The sequence below is a fragment of the Bicyclus anynana genome, chromosome 24, assembly GCF_947172395.1.
Source record: "Bicyclus anynana chromosome 24, ilBicAnyn1.1, whole genome shotgun sequence".
NCBI lineage: Eukaryota > Metazoa > Arthropoda > Insecta > Lepidoptera > Nymphalidae > Bicyclus > Bicyclus anynana.
In genome coordinates, this window is record NC_069106.1 from 8,310,441 (window position 1) to 8,329,874 (window position 19,434).

Here is a 19,434-nt window from a genome sequence, read left to right on the forward strand (position 1 = left end):
CGGACCTTTGACGGTCTACTTGAAATAAATGTTTTTTTTTTATGTTTTTGTTAAGAAGGTTCCTAACAAAGAAAGTAATAAGAGAAGTTATTAAAGACTACCGCTACCAGATGATTATTATAATGACCGTCTTTAGCGTGGACTCCGAAGTACGGAGATGTAAAACTACCATCTTCCCAATACCGGGCTGAGAATTCATACTGAAAGGACGTGTCCGAAATTGGGAATATTTTTCAGAACGATACAGAAATGCTATCTTACTTTATCAGCGGACGGACAGCTGGACATAGGCCTCTTGCATGGACCTTCAAGCACAACGATCTCGAGCCACCAGCATCCAGCGGCTCATGAAATGAGCAGAGTACAGAAATGCATAATGTACTAAAAATCTTGGATTTTTTAATAGATCTCTCTCAATTAGAATGTTAACAAAACAATTGAGCGTAGGTTTAGGAGATCTACCCTGTTCTGCAGTATCGCTGTATTATGCACCGTCAATCTATTAAACAAAAGAATCTCAATTTTCAGGAGTACGTCTGCCATATTCTGCGATTTGCAACCGCCTTTGGTGGCAGTTCCGGACTTTTCCGTACACGGAAACCGAAGTAACATGTGTGTGGAAAACCGCTCTCACATTCGTAGATTCAGTGTGTGAGATATGGGGGCCATTGCTGCATGGAAGATCTTTGTTGATACTCTCGAGGGAGACGACAAGAGACCCGCAAAAATTGGTGCGAGTTTTGGCTGACTATCAGGTGAGACATAAATAAATTAAAAGTCAATATTGGTAGTGGCCGTGAATATAGTGTAGAATTTATTTACGTTAGTAAGAGCCTTGATAGCCCCGTGGATATGATCTCTGCCTCCGATTCCGGAGGGTGTGGGTTTGAATCCGGTCCCGGGCATGCACTGCCTACTTTTTAGTTGCGTGTACTTTAAGAAACTGAATATCACGTGTCTCAAACGGCGAAGGAAAAACGTCGTGAGGAAACCTGCATACCAGAGAATTATCTTAATTCTCTGCGTTTGTGAAGTCTGCCAATCCACATTGGGCCAGCGTGGTGGACTACTGGCCTCACCCCTTTCATTCTGAGAGGAAACTCGAGCTCAGCAGTGAGCCGAATATGAGTTGATGATGATGATGATTGGTAGTGACAAATAGTTCGAATAGCCGATGGACTTTATGATCGAGGTGTTGGAGTGACAACTCTACACCGGAAAGCGTAGTCCACCTTCCACTAGTTTGACTGGAAACATTAAGAGAGCCGCAAGGAGTCGCTGGATCTAGGTGATTCAGGATTGTGGTGTTGGGAATGTCATCGACTAATTGGTAGGAGAGCTCAAGGGGAGATTTTGAGATTTACTCGAACGCGGCTAATGATGATGAGGATACCTTGCATGGTGTTGACCCCTTCCACCGATTTATAAGCCGCACGATAAAAAATCAATGGAAGTACTCTGTTATGGCCACTGGTCAAAAATTCAAAACAATCTACCATGATAGCTGCTAGGTAAAACTGAAAAATTTGAGTGTAACCTGAGGGAATGGGAGGGTTACAAAGTTGTAAATCTCCCACTCTTTTAAGTATTGCAATGGAAGAAATCGGTTTCTTATTGTGGTTCCCGTTCCTGTAAGAATAGGGAGATAAAATATAGCCTATAGCTCTCGGAGATAGTGTAGATTCCCAACAGTGAAAGAATTTTTCAAATCGATTCAGAGTTCCAGAGTATCTTCAAAACATAAAAATAATCAAACCTTTCCTCTTTATAATGTTAGTACAGATAGGCTCCAAAAATATGAACTTTGACTTTGACTTTACTAAGGGACTTACTTCCCACGTCTATAGAAATAAAGATGGTCAATGTATGTAAAAAACACGTTTTTTAAATTTTAGATCAAACGCCTCGTCCTAGTACCAACACTCCTTCGTTCAATTCTCATGTACCTCTCTCTGACCCCTTCCGAGAGGCCTCTCCAGTACCTTAAGCTATGGATCTGTTCCGGAGAGACCTTGAGCAAGGACCTTGCGCTGCAGTTTTTCCAGTACTTCTCTGACCAGGATGGATATAAATTAGCTAATTTTTACGGCAGCACTGAAGTTATGGGAGATGTAACGTACTATGTCCTTGAAAGGATTGGCCAGTTGGACATGTTTCCTTCCATTCCCATAGGTGGGTACTTATTGCAATGCTTGTTGTTGTACCTATATGGAAAAAGTATATATTTACCAATGTATTAGACCATATTCTATAAGAAAAGTAAGTAGATTATGACAGTGTAAATACCCTTTACATAATATAAATGATTTTATCTATCGCTATAGAAAAGTTCAAACATTTCTTTGTGAGATTTAAGATGTAAAATGTTTTTAAATATATGAAATAGGATCGCTCTTTACCACGATCTCACCTAATGATAAGTGTAGATCTAGATATGGCCTAAAGTGGAACACGTTTGCCTTGAAGATGCCAATTCACTCTCATCTTTAAGATGCCCAGGTTGTAAGAAATAGGAAACAGGAATATACTTCGAAACTTTGAAATGAACTTTTGGGAGTTAACTTTGGGAAAGAGTTTCATACCCTAAACCATGCAAATAAGAAACAAAGAAGCAAATCGCTTTGAACGAGCTCTAGGGATATCAATGACATAGGGATGGTAACCTACCCGATGTCTTGCAGTGCGATGGTTAAATAGTGACGGAGGTACGAGCTCAAATAGCTCCTGCGCATATTATCCGAAATATATTCTACAACATTACCAAAAGACAAGCAACCTTCCAGCGATGACCAAGACTTATTAAATAATTTGATTTTGAATTTGATGGATTCTGGATATATTTTTATAGGTGCACCTTTGGACAACTGTGCGGTATACCTTCTAGATGAAGAAATGAATCCTTCCCGAGAGTCAGAGCCAGGTGAAGTGTGGGTGGCTGGAAGGAACCTAGCGAGAGGCTACGTAGGAGGGCAGGCTCCAGAGAAGTTCTGCGACAACCCTCATGCTGCACATCCTGGTAGGTTCCTTAATTATACCTACTTAAAATCGTAAACTAACAATTAATAAGAGCTTTTTGGATAGGTATCGCCTATACCAAATTGATAACATTAGATATATAACGGTATGACTGTTAGAATATAATAACCCTGTAACTGCTCGCTATGGTTTTTAATTATTTGACTTGTTGTCACCTACTGATTTTCACGATAAGTCAACTATCATCAAATACGCTCATTCTTGGGACGAATATCAAAGAAAGCGAAACCCATTATTGGCTATCCCACTTAGGTAGGTACCTATGGAAAAGGATGAGGAACTTTCAGCCTTCATAAAATGTCTCGTTCTAGAACTATCTCACGTCTTAATAGTAAGGGCACTGCTATCATTCAGTTTTGATAAGGAGCATTTGGTGTCAATAAATAACAGAAGGCCTAAAATATTCAAATTTTTTTCTCGAAAATATGTCCATGCTTAAAAATAGTACAATTTTGATTCCATGAAGCCTCTTAATAGAATCTTTTTCTTAAAATAACCTCTAATATAGTCTAATTGCCATTGTCTTCAGATTTCAGCCGCCTATATCGGACGGGAGACTTCGGTATACTTCAAAAGGGAATGGTCCTTTTTGCTGGAAGAACAGATTCTCAAGTCAAGATTAGAGGTCATAGGGTTGATCTGCTAGAAGTTGAACGTGCTGTAAACGGTGTCCAGGGAATCGAGAAAGGTATTTGATTGATTGATTGTAAGCTAAAACATTTTTATTCTATAATCCTACATTTCGACCTTCATCTATTGGCATTGCTTATTTAGTTTGCTATGGGCCTCATAAAACGACTCAGTCACATTGCGGGTATGGGATGGAACGAGGTATGCTCGAAGTGTCTCTGCGTAATTGAATCAGAAATTAGGATATCCGTAGAAGAACCAAAGTCACCAAGCTACTCCAACGATCCCAATCAGATGTTTATCGGGACCGCTAGCTTAACGTGCTCTTCGACCCACTGCATAACACCACCAACTTAACCATTTCTGGCTGAAATTTCTTACAAAGTGGAAGAACTCAAGAGGAGAGGAAGGCCAAAGAAGAGATGATTGGAGTGTGTGAAAGAGGACATGTGTTTTAAGGGTTGATGAGTTGACGAGTAGTAGAGACGAATGTACGAACGATGAGTAGTAGAGACATATTTTGCCGACCCCATTTAAGTGGGTTAAGGAAACAGAAATAATGATTTCTTGGCTTGAAACTGTCAACAGGTGTCGTCCTTTGCTACGGCCTAACGTCTGGGAATCCAGAAATCCTGGCTTTCGTAACAGTAAAGCCGGATGCCAGACTCGCAGGTCATCACATCGAGGCAGCGCTGAAGAATACTCTCACACATTACATGATACCACAGGTAACTCTAAACTGCCACCATGTTTATAGCTCAAATTCAAACATATACAAGCATTTATTTTGATAATTGATTATTAGATGTCTGAGACTTGTATTGTTATGTCCGAGACTTGTTTGCTAACTATGGGTCTCATTGAATGACTCGAAGTCACTTAGCGAGCAATGGAGCGAGCTATGCTTGGAGTTTCTCTGCATGATCGAATCAGAGATGAGATCTCCAGAAGAACAAAAATATATTCAATTCATCTTGCTATTTTTCTTATAGGTTATCGTAATAGACAAAATCCCTCTACTAGTCAACGGTAAAGTGGACAGACAAGGACTGCTGAAAATGTATGAAAACACCAATAATAATGGTGAGAAATTATTTTTTTTTGTGAAAGATAGCAGACGCACTGCGGATTCTTCCGCGTATAAAATATAACCTATGTAAGGTAATGTAGAATTCCAATGGTGAAAGAATTTTTCCAATCAGCCCAATATTTCCTCTTGTTGAAGTTTCAGTCATTTTGTATGTTTTTTATTAAATTAAATTTTATTAAATAAATTATTGTCTGATGTTATCATGAATTTATTTATTTCCACAGATGACGACGCAATACCTCTAGACATAGACTATTCAGGAGTAAGTCCAAAAGATACTGAAGTCGCGCGGGTCCTCTTCGAAACCGTTGGCGAAGTGTTGGGAAGAGCGGCACGGGGCGCTTTGTCTATTAGAGCCGGGTTCTTCGAGTTGGGAGGCAACTCTCTTAACTCTATTTATACTATCAGTAGGCTAAGGGAAAAGGGATACTTTATTGGTAAGTATTACAAAATAAAGATAAAAAAAATCTTACTTTGTTTAAAAAGCCGATGGACGTCCACTGCAGGAAATACGCCCTTTGTACGGACTCGATCCTGAGCCGCCTGCATCCAGCAAAACCTTGCGACTCGCTTGATGTCATCAGTCCACCTGGGTCGACCAACACTGCGCTTTCTAGTGTGGGGTCGCCATTCCAGCACCTTGAGACCCCAACGTGCTGCAATTAGGAGACGATATTTTATTACCTCCTAATTGTTGCAAATAAATTCATCATCATCATCATATCAGCCGATGGACGTCCACTGCAGGACATAGGCCTTTTGTAGGGACTTCCAAACATCACGATACTGAGCCATCTGCATCCAGCGAATCCCTGCGACTCGCTTGATGTCGTCAGTCCACCTGGTGGGGGGTCGGCCAACACTGCGCTTACTAGTGCGGGGTCGCCATTCCAGCACTTTGGGACCCCAACGTCCATCGGCTCTTCGCACTATGTGCCCCGCCCATTGCCACTTCAGCTTCGCAACTCGTTGAGCTATGTCGGTGACTTTGGTTTCAGCAGCGTTTCTCAACAGGTGGGCCTGAAAATGAACATGGGCAAAACAAAAATAATGTGTAATGCAAATAAATTATTCCTTTTAAATTGAATTTTGAAGATGTCATTCAAGAAGCAGCGAGAAGTAAAGCTTTGACTCACTTGAGTCTTTCTAACATACAATAATTATTTTTTTCAGAAATAAGCGATTTTCTAGAAGCTTCAAACTTAGGTGAAGTTTTAGCACGTCTAACTACCAACCCAGATATATTAAGAGACGATGACGATATCAAATATACAGTACGACCAGTGCGACGGGATCACAAGGAATCTATCATTGAGTAATGTTGCCTTATAATTATTACCTTAATGCCTTATAATGTTGCCTTATATATATTTAAAACCTGCTGTCGCCCCGCAGTTAATGATGATTAGATTATAAAAACAATGATCATTTTATTGACAGGATGATAGTATCATCGTTCTACGAAAAGGCGGAGTTAGAGCAGTACCTCAAAAACGAGATCGCTGTGCGTGACTACGCGCATTGCATCGACGAGTGCTGGGAGCCATTGCTGGCCGCTGATCTTAGCGTCGTATTAGAAGACTGTGAGTACGAGTACAGGAAGTATACAATTGAAAACTATATTCTATGTGACAAATATGTTTTCACAGTGCGAGTGGTTAATAAATATATTAAAAACAATTGGCGATAAGCGGCAACCCTGGGGCAGGCCCACGTTATATTTTAAAGGTTGCTGTGTACTGCAAGGGCAAATTTTAATTGCATATAGTATGATGTAATTACTAGTAGGTATGCCAGTAACAGTACTGGCAAAGTTGCACCACATCAAGGAGAAAATTATCGTTCATGCTGCACCGAGCCAAATGTTCAAAGTCAATCCATCAGGCCGTATATTGTTTCTCCTATTATCTGGTATCTTTCAAACATTCGCCTATTAATGCATTGTGCTCTAGGCATTCAGAAATACCGAGAAATACTCTTTCTGATAATTGGGCCTAAAGTACCTATTGTTAAGCATTGTTAAGAATGCGTTTTCGTTTGTTACACATACCTAATTAAAAAAAATATCTTATTGGTTAGAGATATCTATTGTCTAGCTACTGTTAGCTACATCTACAGTCTTTTTTCTTTCTTTCTTTCTTTCTCTTTTTTTTAATTAAAAGATAACATGTAAAACATTCCTTGGATACCAACCTGCAGTTATTTTCTTCTCAGCTTCTGGGACCCCGGTAGCTGTGGCTTTAAACTTTGACGCCCGAGATGAACCAGAGATAGAACTATCCGGCGGATTGGCCAAGATCATGACCTTCCTGGAGTACGTCGAGGGCTCTGTGAGAGACACCATGCTGCCTGAGGGGAAAGGTATGATTTATCAGCCTATTTAAATCAAATAGTCTACTACAGGACCAACATAGTAGGTTAATTATGTATCTACGACTATAAGTTCATCATCATCATTAAAAATCCATATTCGGTTAACTGTCGAGCACAGTTCTTGGTGGTGTGGGTGGAAGGAGGTGCACGTATCGGCGCCTTGTACCACCCGTTCTTATTGTGCGAAGCGGGTCAGCATCAGGTCCCCGGTCTCTTTGCTGCTCCGATGTCACCTTTAAGCCGTAGACGGTCTCAAAAGGAGGCACATAGTCTAACCCAGGGCAATATAATCTGATCCAGGACAACCTAGAACGAGACGAGAGATCCTTTATCTTATGATATTCTTGCACAGACATTAAACCGTAACTTACAGGAGCAATTCTCCACTCGTTCATGATGGCAACGGATGCGTCGATGTCGGCGAGGGACAATGTGTTAGCGATCAAGGCTCTCGAGCTGGCCACGGAGAGGGTCGCGCGCGAGAGGAGCTTCCGTGGGGTCTTCACAACCAACACCAGCCCGCTGACTCAGGTGAGAAAGAGCAATTCTACTCCTATGGTGACAACGGATGTGTTGTTGTCGGCAACGTGTTTCGTTTTGAAGTAAATCATAGACTAGAGGCAGAGTAAAAATTAGAGGGGTAAATTGGTTAATGTGTGCTAAATTGTAATCGGGCGATGTGCGCTGCCATCTACAGGCACAGTAAAACAATGTTTGTTATTATAAACTACCAATAGATGGCGTCCTTAGAGAACTTTGAAACTATCCCTTTTTGTACGTACACTTCAAGAAGCTTTTGCGATTCAGTTATGCCCGAGGCTCATAGATGGCGCTATATTTAATTTCAGTCGTGTGGTCTATAGTACACTGTTTTTTTATATATATATTACGAGTAGGTACCTACAACTCATAGGGATAGGTTCTTAAGGTTCATCAAGTTTTCTGATTCTATCAAATCTATCTGAGTCTTCTTATGAGGCTTTTTAGGCGGCTAAACTTATATTTTAATTAAATTACAGCAATTAGGCACGGACGTGCTCGGCTTCCAGACACTTCTCGACTACAAAATAAACCAGTACGTCGACCCCAACGGAGACAGGCCTTTCGGAGAAGCGCCAGACGACGTGCGAGCGATAGTTTGCTGGAAACCAGTCGATTAATATACCCTAAGATAAGTTTGATTTTATACAATGTCAGTGATGTAGTAAAAATAATGATTGCCAGAAATCATTTAACTTATTCTAATCCAGGTTATAATTTAAGCCTGGTATGCTACAAGTTAGAACCTAGATTTTAGTAGGGTTTATTGATTTATATGTATTCCAGTGTTTTAGCATTTAGAAAATATATTGCATCGATAGATAATGAGAGTTATATTGGTAATTAAAATATACAAAAATACCTGTTCTACGAGTATACGAGGGTGTTAAAAACTGTTAAATGTAGGCAGTGCTTTTTTGCTTATATGGAATGCGCTCTATTGAGTGAATTCGCGCCATATTAAGGCGGAATTATATTTGTCTGACGTGTCATGTCGTGACGCATTAGAACAGAATCAGTTACATACCAACATTTTGTATGCCAACGTTTAAACTTATGTGTTGTGACATGTCGTGATAAGTTCTGATGTGTTGCTTAAAATGTACGCGATACCAATACTGTTCTGATGAGTCACGACACGACACGTCAGACAAATATAATTCCGCCTTTATGTATATTGTGGCACCAATATGTAGTGACGTCACCATGAAATCCATACTAATGATATAAATATGAAAGTCAGTTTGAAAAACTATCATTTATTTTGCAGTTTTATAAAATAAAAATAAAATGACAAAACATATTTACCTCTGTATCTAACAGAAAATGTAACACTGTATGTAATTCAATTAATAAAACAAACATATAAATATTACCCTATATATATAAATGGCACTATAATAATATTATCTATAATTGTACTTCTATATATTAATATTTTAGAATGTTAAAGTGGTGTTCCAGGGGTAATCTCTGAATCTACTGAACCGATTTTGAAAATTCTTTTTCCACTAGAAAGCCACGTTATTTGTGAGTCTCATATATTTTATCCCCGCATTTTGACAAGTACGGTAACCACGCGAGTGTAACCGCAGTGTATCGGCTAGTCTCTGTACCACACATTATGATAAATATGGCTATCTCAGTGAATTTAGTTTAGCGACACTGAATATGTATTTAAATTAATAAAATCTTACACTAAAATGAATAGAATTATCTATTACATACAGTATGAAAAGAATGGCTATACCAGTGAATGATATGGAAATACATGAAAAAGAGACACTAAATATATTAATTACACGAAGACATTACTAGTACAAAATATAATAATTATGAAACTATGAAACATTGGCTGTATTACTAAAATACATCTAACTTTAAGTAGTTATTTAGATAAAGCGAAAACTTTATAAAAAAAAAATAATGTGATATTTTTATTTGTTAAGACTTTAGTTTGTAGTACAAATTAGTAAGTTGTAACAATTATAATATAATTGTAGTTTTTAAACAGTAAGGCTATGTTTAGTGGCGTGCTGCAGGTGTTTAACAAGGGTAAGCACTATAGGTACGTTCAAATTATACTAAATGGATGGAAAATACTGTTATTCAGGTGGGTAATTGTGTAACTTAATCGGTTCCATTTAATGAGTTAATTAATAACATATACAAATATAATTAAACCTTTACATTTTACCATAACTGATGTATGAATTTTATTAAATCTTAGCTGTTTAGATACATTTATAAAATGAAAAATAAATTAATATAAATTACATAATAAAAATTTTAATAAAAAAAATACAACCGACTTCAAAACCTAAAAACGTACCCACTAAACTAAAAAGTGAAAAATAACATCTTAATATGTTCTACCTGCTGATCAGTATGAAGGCGGTGTTAAGCCGGTGATGTATTAATTCAAGCCATTTCTGACAGGACCACATAAAACATCACTGTCTGCAAAATCTAAATCTATAAGATATTCTCACATTCTCACAAAAAAAAAAAAATACCGACCGAATTGAGAACCTCCTCCTTTTTGAAGTCGGTTAAAGTCTATAAAATAATCTTGAATGTCATAGATTATAATAACTTTTGTTGATTAATATAATTTGACATACACAATTTGACATAATAAATGTGAAATCCCTAGGAAAACTGTCAGATTGACAACTCTATTGGAATGACCAAGCTGTCAAATGGATCGGATCGAGTTACTCAATTACCCCTGTGTGCCTAGTGGGAGTTTTCACTGTTTTCATACTGTTAATATCGCGTTAACGTAAACGCGAATTTATATGGAATTGAAACAGTTGTGCAGTAGTGCCACTAGATGGCGCTGTTCTAGTTCCATAGAAATTCACGTTTACGTTAACGCGATCGTCACAGTATTAAACTGCCACTAGGCCCACTGATTTATAATGACTTTTGAGAGTAGGCAGCGCTTTTTAGTGCATATGAAGAGCACGCCATTAAATTCATGTTACCAGTATAACGAAAAGCTTCCTTAGCTTTCAATCATGATAATGGTTGAAACTATGTACGTGGGTCAGTATGATTGAAATTATTTAAGTATTAAATAAAAAATTAAACATAAGTGACTCATTCGCTCTTTATTTACTTTTACTGCACTTGCAAAACTTTAAAGTATTGTTTACACGTACCTCGTAACGTAGATAGAGAAGTAATAGACAACCACTAACGTGCCATTGTTAGTAAATTTACCCCAAGGCCCAATAGGCTCGGGCCTACATCGCCCAAAAGTTAGGGGCGGCCATTTGTGACAAAAATTGAAAATAAGCAATGAGAAATAACCACGTGTCATGACAATATCGAATAGCCAGCGCCTGTAGCCATGTGGCACGTCGATACACTTTCTACAATCGCAAACGTTCCAAAAATTAAAAAAAATATGGGAGGGACATTTGCTTTCGACAGGACATTATGAAGTTATCGATCAGATCTGTAATTCCCATACATTTTTTTTAGTTTTCGAAGGGTTAGTGTTTGTAGAAAGAGAATCGACGTGCCACAGGTTCTGATCTTGTTTTGTTTCAAAGTTCACGCATAAGTTTTTAAGGGAATCCAAAGTATTCGTCTATTTATTTCTCTGTCTACGCCTCTTTATAATATTGACATTAAGTCTACTTTAAGACCTGTCAAATTAGTTGTAGTACAAAGATTTGTGCACAATCGATATAAGTACACTATTTATTTGGCTTGCCGAATTTAATTTAGAACCTCTGCACAAATATTATATTTGTATGTGCTTTTGCAAAAAGATGTTAATTATAATATTTAACATCTGTGTAACTTATTTCAATAAATATTTTTTAAAACCGATGATTTTTTTTATTAAATATCCCCTCCTCTGAAAAAGGTTTTTGACGGCCTCCGTGGCGCAGTGATATGCGCGGTGGATTTACAAGACGGTGGTCCTGGGTTCGATTCCCGGCTGGGCCGATTGAGGTTTTCTTAATTAGTCCAGGTCTGGCTGGTGGGAAGCTTCGGCCGTGACTAGTTACCACCCTACCGGCAAAGACGTACCGCCAAGCGATTTAGCGTTCCGGTACGATGCCGTGTAGAAACCGAAAGGGGTGTGGGTTTTCATCCTCCTCCTAACAACTTAACCTGCTTCCATCTTAGACTCCATCATCACTTACCATCAGGTGTGATTGTAGTCAAGGGCTAACTTGTAAAGAATATTAAAAAAAAGGTAAAATAAAAACACAAAATTAGAATTTTTGTACACATTTATTAGTTCAACATTTTTTCGTATAATTATATGTTCACACTAAATACTAAAATACTTATAAATGGCCATACTATCACACTTTTTTATAAAACTACGAATGTATAGTAAAAGACTACATGATTATCGAAAAATATAAACACTTATAACAAAAAATGCTTGGAATTTAATGAATAAAATTAAAAAAAATTTAAGTGTAGATATAAACAGCAAAGACAATAATCTGTCATGTTGACTTATTCTTATCTTAATAGATTATATTAATAGATACTCGTATATATGATATATCTTTGGTATGGTACGTTGTATAAACCACTCATAGTTTTCAAGGAAAATTTGAAGATTCTAAAAGTTAATTAGTGTACACACTAATTTGACAGTTTTAAATACTTTTAAAACTGTTAAATTAGTGAAAATTTTAACAGTATTGTATTAATAAATCTGTCAAATGAGTGTAATTTTAATTCGCCAGATTTATTAATAGTATGCAAAGTATTGCATGCTATTAATAGTATACAAAGTATTGCATGCTATTAATAAACCTGTCAAATTAAAATTACACTATTAATAGTATGCAAAGTGCTGCATGCTATTAATAAACCTGTCAAATTAGAATTACACTATTAATAGCATGCAAAGTGTTGCATGCTATTAATAAACCTGTCAAATTAGAATTACACTATTAATAGTATGCAAAGTGCTGCATGCTATTAATAAACCTGTCAAATTAGAATTACACTATTAATAGCATGCAAAGTGTTGCATGCTATTAATAAACCTGTCAAATTAGAATTACACTATTAATAGTATGCAAAGTGCTGCATGCTATTAATAAACCTGTCAAATTAGAATTACACTATTAATAGCATGCAAAGTATTGCATACTATTAATAAATCTGACAAATTAGAATTACACTCATTTGACAGATTTATTACAATACAATACTTTTAAAATTGTCAAATTAGTGTGTGTCATTTGATAATTTTTACTTAGTTGTCAAAAATGCGACATGTGTAAAAGTAAAGTATAGTCGGATACTATTGACGTTTTTTTTTATTCTCTACAAGTTAGCCCTTGACTACAATCTCACCTGATGATAAGTGATGATGCAATCTAAGATAGGAGTAGGGGGAAATCCACTCTCCGAACATCGTGCGGTTAGTTGTGTAGTACAAGATTTTAGGTATCACCGGTTACGCAGGGCAGCGGCGACAGGGCATCACCACACGCGCGATAAAGATTTTGTATAATCTGTTTTTTGTATAATCTGTTTTTTGCATCCGACTACAATAATAACTATGTTCACTGGCCATGAGCATTGTTTTGTACAATAAATGTGATGATAAATATGGCGTTTTGACTGGTCTAAATTTTTCTTCGCTGTTTATATCACCATATACAGGGTGTTTGGGAGTATTTCCCATAACTTCAAGGTGTTGACGACTCCACTTATAGGAGCCGAACTGCATAACTAATATATTTTTAACTAAAAAATAAAACTTTTATGTATTCAAACAAAGTAATTCAAATAATTCTGACTATCCATGTAACACACGCCTTTATCTATCCTTGCATTTTAAAAATACGTAAAACTTGACTACGTCATAATTATAAGGGTGCGTATGAGGGACACATTTTAAGATCTATTTACAAAATAAATATTATTTACCCCGAAAACATTAATTTTGGAACACATGTTACTTGAATATTTTTAATTAATTTTCGATAAAGAATATATATATAACCCCAGAGTAACGGGAAATTCTCTCGAGCATCCTGTATAGTATATCAACTAAAGCCGGATTTATATTTATCTGACGTGTCGTGTCGTGACGCGTCAGAACAGAATCGGTATCAAACATTTTGTATGGCAACGTTTACACTTATGTGTTGTGACATGTCGTGATATAATACCTCAGACCAATTATAGAAGGACCTGTATCGCACTCATAGTCACGAACAAAATTGTCTGTCATTTTCTGAAGAAAACGAGCTTAGATTTTGTATATATCTTATACTAAACTAGAAGTTCTTGCCCGTTTTTTACACAATTCAATTGCACAAAAAGGTATTTTTACGGAGCTCTTTAACCGACGAACACGATTACAACTATTTAACATCGATTCTATAGAGACAGTTTTTATAATCGCATTAGATCGTTGATCATATACTTTGATAGAAAAGTAACGTCTAGGGAGGCAGGTCCTATACAATAATTGGTCTGAGTATGATACCGATTCTGTTCTGATGCGTGACGACACGTCAGACAAATATAAATCCGGCTTTAAACTTTCCTTAACTTAATTACTGTGACACTGACAATCTTACTTACATTTTCAGATAAACCTTTAAGGTTCTCACTTTTCTTACTTGCAATTTTTTTTCCTATATTTTTGTTCTTATATTCTTTTAATAATAATAATAATCTAACATACTAGAAAAGTATGAATGAAAATATTTTAAACAAATTATTACGTCTACAATATATTTTTTTTTACACGTATTTGATTAATGACCAGTAAATATTGTGCATCTTTGTAAAAAAAAATCTGTACATATGTTAACAAATTATAAATGAAAACAAACGTAATATGATATTTATATTTTTGTACTATTAACTAATTTGGATACACTTAATATGTACGTATATTTACAATTTATTTACATATTGTATGGCATATAGGTGAACCGATCTAGCCAGAAAGGAGTCCATTATATAGATGATTTGATAGATAAGTTAGGACACTTAAGGAAAATTCATGAGGCCAATTGGCCAAGAAATCGATATTTATATAATCAGTTGACAATTTTATAGAACACGCTTAGTAAGCGACTATGCAATCTATAATGACTTTATTTGATCTTTACAGAAACTTTTTGAAACATAATTAATGAATAACTTAATATATTAAAACATGATCATGTTTTCTAACTTTAAGCCAATAAAACTTTTGTACATACTATTTGTATAAAGGAATTAAAAACATTCCTTGTACAATCATCGATCTCATATTAAAAAATGGATGCACAATCAGCGACCAAAAAACGTCCCCACTCAGTGAGCAAGTAACACAATTTTTTGGCACTCAATTCGTCGCATTTGCAAATTCAACCTTAAACTCAATGCTTAATAAATCCATTTGCTCTATATTTGGGATTTTGTTGAATATTGGACTATATTGAAAGGCCTTTAGGTATAGTTTTCTTTACCAATAATTCTAAAATTGTCAAAGCAAAATTGGCCAGTTTCAAGTGAAATTTTATACATGATTGTGCGTCCATTTATTATAAGAGGTCAACGTGTATAATAGAAAAAAAATAAACATTATTAAATCTAGGTGTGTATTTTATTGTATAGTTTATTTTACGTTACATTATATTAAATAACCACATTTTACGTAATATATTTGACTAATTAGTGGAGGTAAATAAAGTTACTGACTCTTAGAGTAAATTTCTTTTGAATCGGGGTTACCACAGACAAAATAACATTTTATTAGTAAATTTTTCACGGACCACTGCAGAGCCACTGTAGTCTGTCTCTAGACCCACCACACCACTCCAATACCGAGTGGCAGGCATTTGATATAATCTCAAGTAAATAAATGCGTAAGATTGATAACTATAAAATTGGATACACTTTCACGCAAACCCTTCTGTAATATCGTGAAATATTCATAAACCTAGGCAAGTTACACAAAAAGACATGATTTACTAAAAAAAAATATCGCCTGATATATTTCGATTTGAATTGAAAAAAATTGATTGAGCAAAACCGCAGGCTTATGCTAGTAATATAAACATATTGTCTTCCTAATTACACTTTTTGTATTCTTTTTACCTCCCCTTCAATTTCAAAAGAAATACATCCCCTTCAACAGAGGGTCTAAAGGAGATGGTCCATTTCAGGTTCACTCTTGTACCCCGTAACATTAAAATTAAAAAAATACAAGGATTTCATTAAAATTTATTCAAGTGAATAAATCTCACTAAATAAAAAGAAATAAATAAAATAAAATTCCAAGTTTTTGAGTTATATCAAGATGGCGTCGATAGAGCAACTATGACATGACAATTGACAGCAAACGTCAAATCGATTACTGCATTGAAAACGTCATTAAACCGCCATTATTACCTTTATTAATATTGCATTTCTTGGGAGATAATGAATATTATTTCGAAAGAATTAAATTAAATTCGTAAATTTGTATAATCAAAAAAAGTTAAAAAAATATCTTCTTTTATTTCCGCTAGGGTACAATAACTGATCCTGGGCTCCATACAATTTTGGACCATCTCCTTTCTAATGCTGGATCATAGACTAACATTCTTTGATTCTTTCTTTCTTACCTGACTATCCAAAGTTCTTTCTTATCTGACTATCCAAAGTTCTTTCTTACCTGACTATCCAAAGTTCTTTCTTACCTGACTATCCAAAGTACTGTGTCATGAGCGCCATGACAACTATGCCGGATATTAAAGCGGCGAGGTGTTTGAGCGACTCCATTTTGTCTTCTTCTCTGAGCAAATCAGGCAACACTGTCACTAGTGCGATGTGTAGAAAGCCTCCCGCTGTGAACGGCACTATCCAGGAGGTTTTGGCCTCTGGAATGAAAATAATAATGGATGACTAGGTTTGAATATATTGATTTTTATGATACACTAGCGGACGCCCGCGTGTAACTCGATGTAAACTTTCAACTACCCCTACCCTACCCTACCCCTACCCCGTTTTCTAATTATTATTAATATCAACCTTATATACTAATATTATAAAGCTGAAGAGTTTGTTTGTTTGATTGAACGCACTAATCTCAGACACTACAGGTCCGATTTGAAAAATTCTTTCAGTGTTAGATAGCCCATTTATCGAGGAAGGCTATAGGCTATATATTATCTTCATATTCCTATGGGAACGGGAACCACGCGGGTAAAACCGCGCGGCATCAACTAGTTTGTACATAAACATCAAAAATTGTCTGGATATTTGCAAAATAAATAAGATTGTAAAATTTCAAAATCTATTAAAAATCTTTTATCGTGATCAGATGAAAATTCATACAGCTTTAGCTTCCTTACATTAAATGTGACATTTTTTAATATATGACCTATAAACATAAATGCACAAATAACAAAGATATTGGTAATTCTGACTGACCGCCCATACAAATCTAACGATCATTATGTACCTACGACGTCATTAGTTATGTAGTATGGGGCGTTTTTCAGGCATCCAAAATCCCTGTAGCTCCGAAAGTAATGATCGCAGATACCCTGTTACTTTTACAAAATTGCTTTACTATTAGCATAACCCTAATTTATATACAATTTAATAAACTGTCATCATCCCTATTGTATAATAATGATGATTTAACTCCTCTTACCTATAGCATTCCTGGCGCCACTGAATATGACAGCTGTCATGGCGCCTATCAGACCAGCTGACGCGGTCGCCTGGAATATACAACAAAAACATTCACTAATTTGCACAACACAACACCTACAACATACACATAATTGACAGTTGAAACTACACCTGTCAAATGATGTGTACATTTCATCATATATTCTAAAATCTTGCACAAGGTACTGAATAACAATCCTCAGCAGTTTACTAATTTCTAAAAAATCTTGATAATTCTACTTATAATATAGAATATTATAATGAAATCATGACTTGATCAAAAAGTTTAGTACAACGTTTTACGACAGTTCTCAGTTTTCCAGGGAGGGACCTCGGATTGTAAACTTCAGTGGGGTGCTCATATAGAAAAACTGTATAAACTGAGCCTAGTTGAAATAAATGAATTTTTAAATTCGAATTTAGACATTTTAATTTACTCTCAACAGCAAAGCTTTGGTAGACTGGCGAACTTTTTGAACAAGAAGAGTGATGAAAAAAATGTTTTTTTTTAAGAAACCATTCTTTTTTAGAGCCAATTATTCATACATTATACTAATATCTCCATATACTTTTATACGTGGGTATACTTGGGTTTAAAAGCCGTGATAGCCCAGTGGATATGACCACTGCTTCCGATTCCGGAAGGTGTGGGTTCGAATCCGGTCTGGGGCATACACCTCCAACTTTTCAGTTGTGTGCATTTTAAGAGATTAAATATCACGTGTCTCAAACGGTGAAGGAAACCTGCATACCAGAGAATTTTCTTAAATCTCTGTGTGTGTGAAGTCTGCCAATCCGCATTGGGCCAGAGTGGTGGACTTTGGCCACTTTATTGGCCTAACCCCTCTCATTTTGAGAGGAGACTCGAGCTCAGCAGTGAGCCGAATATATGGGTTGATAATGATGATGATGACAGTTTTATTATATAGAAAATACTAACCAGTTGAGCTTTGGCCGCCTCCCATCGCGAGAAGCCACTTTTGAGGAGTATCGCAAAATCACCAACTTCGTGTGGGATTTCGTGCACTGAAATTATTCAAAGTCAAAGTTAAAAACATTTATTTAATAAGAAGAGACGAATATCTTAGCATTCCGTGGATTCACCGTGCGGGTGCCGGGTCCATCGCGTGGTAGACAGAAAAACTCCGAGCAGAGTCCCGGACTTGTGACTACAGGATGTAGGGTTAAGGAATTCCTTGACGATCGATCAACACTCCCCTTCTCTGCTCGTGTTGTTCTCCCTGCCTAGCCAAATTTGGTAAGATCCTATTAGAGCAGCTTTTTTTTTTAATAATAATAATATTCTCACGACCGAATTATTATTTATTTATTCAGCCATGTCGGCCAATCTCATGGTGAGGTTAACCATACACGTTATAGTTCACAAGTGTTAGCGCAAGCACAGGTGCACTCTTTTTTAATTCTTTACAAGTCAGCCCTTGACTACAATCTCACCTGATGGTAAGTGATGATGCAATATAAGATGATAGCGGACTAACTTCTTAGGAGGAGGATGAAAATCCACACAACTTTCGGTTTCTACACGACATCGCTTGGCGGTACGTCTTTGTCGGTAGGGTGGCTAGCGATGACCGGTTCCGAGACCGGTTCCGACACTTGGTCGCCAACTATGGACCTCATAAGAAGGCTCAGAGTCAGTCAGCGGGCGATAGAACGAGCTATGTTAGGAGTATCTCGAATCAGTGATGGAATCAGAAACGAGGAGATCCGCAGAAGAACCAAAGTCACCGACATAGCTCAACGAGTTGCGAAGCTGAAGTGGCAATGGGGGGGCACATATTTCGAAGAGCCGATGGACGTTGGGGTCCCAAAGTGCTGGAATAGCAACCCCGCACTAGTAAGCGCAGTGTTGGTCGACCCCCCACCAGGTGGACTGACGACATCAAGCGAGTCGCAGACATTCACTAGATGCAGGTGGCTCAGTATCGTGATGTGTGGAAGTCCCTACAAAAGGCCTATGTCCTGATATGATGATGATGATTGTTTGTTTGCATTGAATAGGCTCCGAAACTATTGAACCGATTTGAAAAGTTCTTTCACTCTTGGGAAGCTTTACTATCCCCGAGTGATATAGGTTATAGTTT

General features: G+C 36.7%; 2 protein-coding genes across 3 annotated transcripts in view; one reads left to right on the plus strand and one right to left on the minus strand.

The window, feature by feature from the left end:
* The window catches only part of LOC112049460 (mycosubtilin synthase subunit C), a 62,048-nt gene extending 50,533 nt beyond the window's left edge, over window positions 1–11,515 (plus strand). For both annotated transcript variants that reach the window (XM_052888905.1, XM_052888906.1), the window contains 12 exons: window positions 529–755; window positions 1,896–2,172; window positions 2,849–3,016; window positions 3,566–3,724; window positions 4,255–4,394; window positions 4,659–4,749; window positions 4,981–5,193; window positions 5,930–6,071; window positions 6,197–6,339; window positions 6,971–7,117; window positions 7,503–7,660; window positions 8,149–11,515. In XM_052888905.1, coding sequence (XP_052744865.1) covers window positions 529–755; window positions 1,896–2,172; window positions 2,849–3,016; window positions 3,566–3,724; window positions 4,255–4,394; window positions 4,659–4,749; window positions 4,981–5,193; window positions 5,930–6,071; window positions 6,197–6,339; window positions 6,971–7,117; window positions 7,503–7,660; window positions 8,149–8,289 — 2,006 coding nt within the window. In that variant the 3' untranslated portion in view covers window positions 8,290–11,515. The remainder of the gene's footprint in view (window positions 1–528; window positions 756–1,895; window positions 2,173–2,848; window positions 3,017–3,565; window positions 3,725–4,254; window positions 4,395–4,658; window positions 4,750–4,980; window positions 5,194–5,929; window positions 6,072–6,196; window positions 6,340–6,970; window positions 7,118–7,502; window positions 7,661–8,148) is intronic.
* Window positions 11,516–11,907: 392 nt separating this feature from the next.
* LOC112049461 (zinc transporter ZIP13 homolog) overlaps window positions 11,908–19,434 on the minus strand; it is a 33,338-nt gene continuing 25,811 nt past the window's right edge. The window contains exons 6-8 of the mRNA XM_024087339.2: window positions 18,270–18,355; window positions 17,310–17,379; window positions 11,908–16,530 (exon numbers count right to left, since the gene is read on the minus strand). Of these exons, the coding sequence (XP_023943107.1) occupies window positions 16,355–16,530; window positions 17,310–17,379; window positions 18,270–18,355 (332 nt within the window). The 3' untranslated portion in view covers window positions 11,908–16,354. The remainder of the gene's footprint in view (window positions 16,531–17,309; window positions 17,380–18,269; window positions 18,356–19,434) is intronic.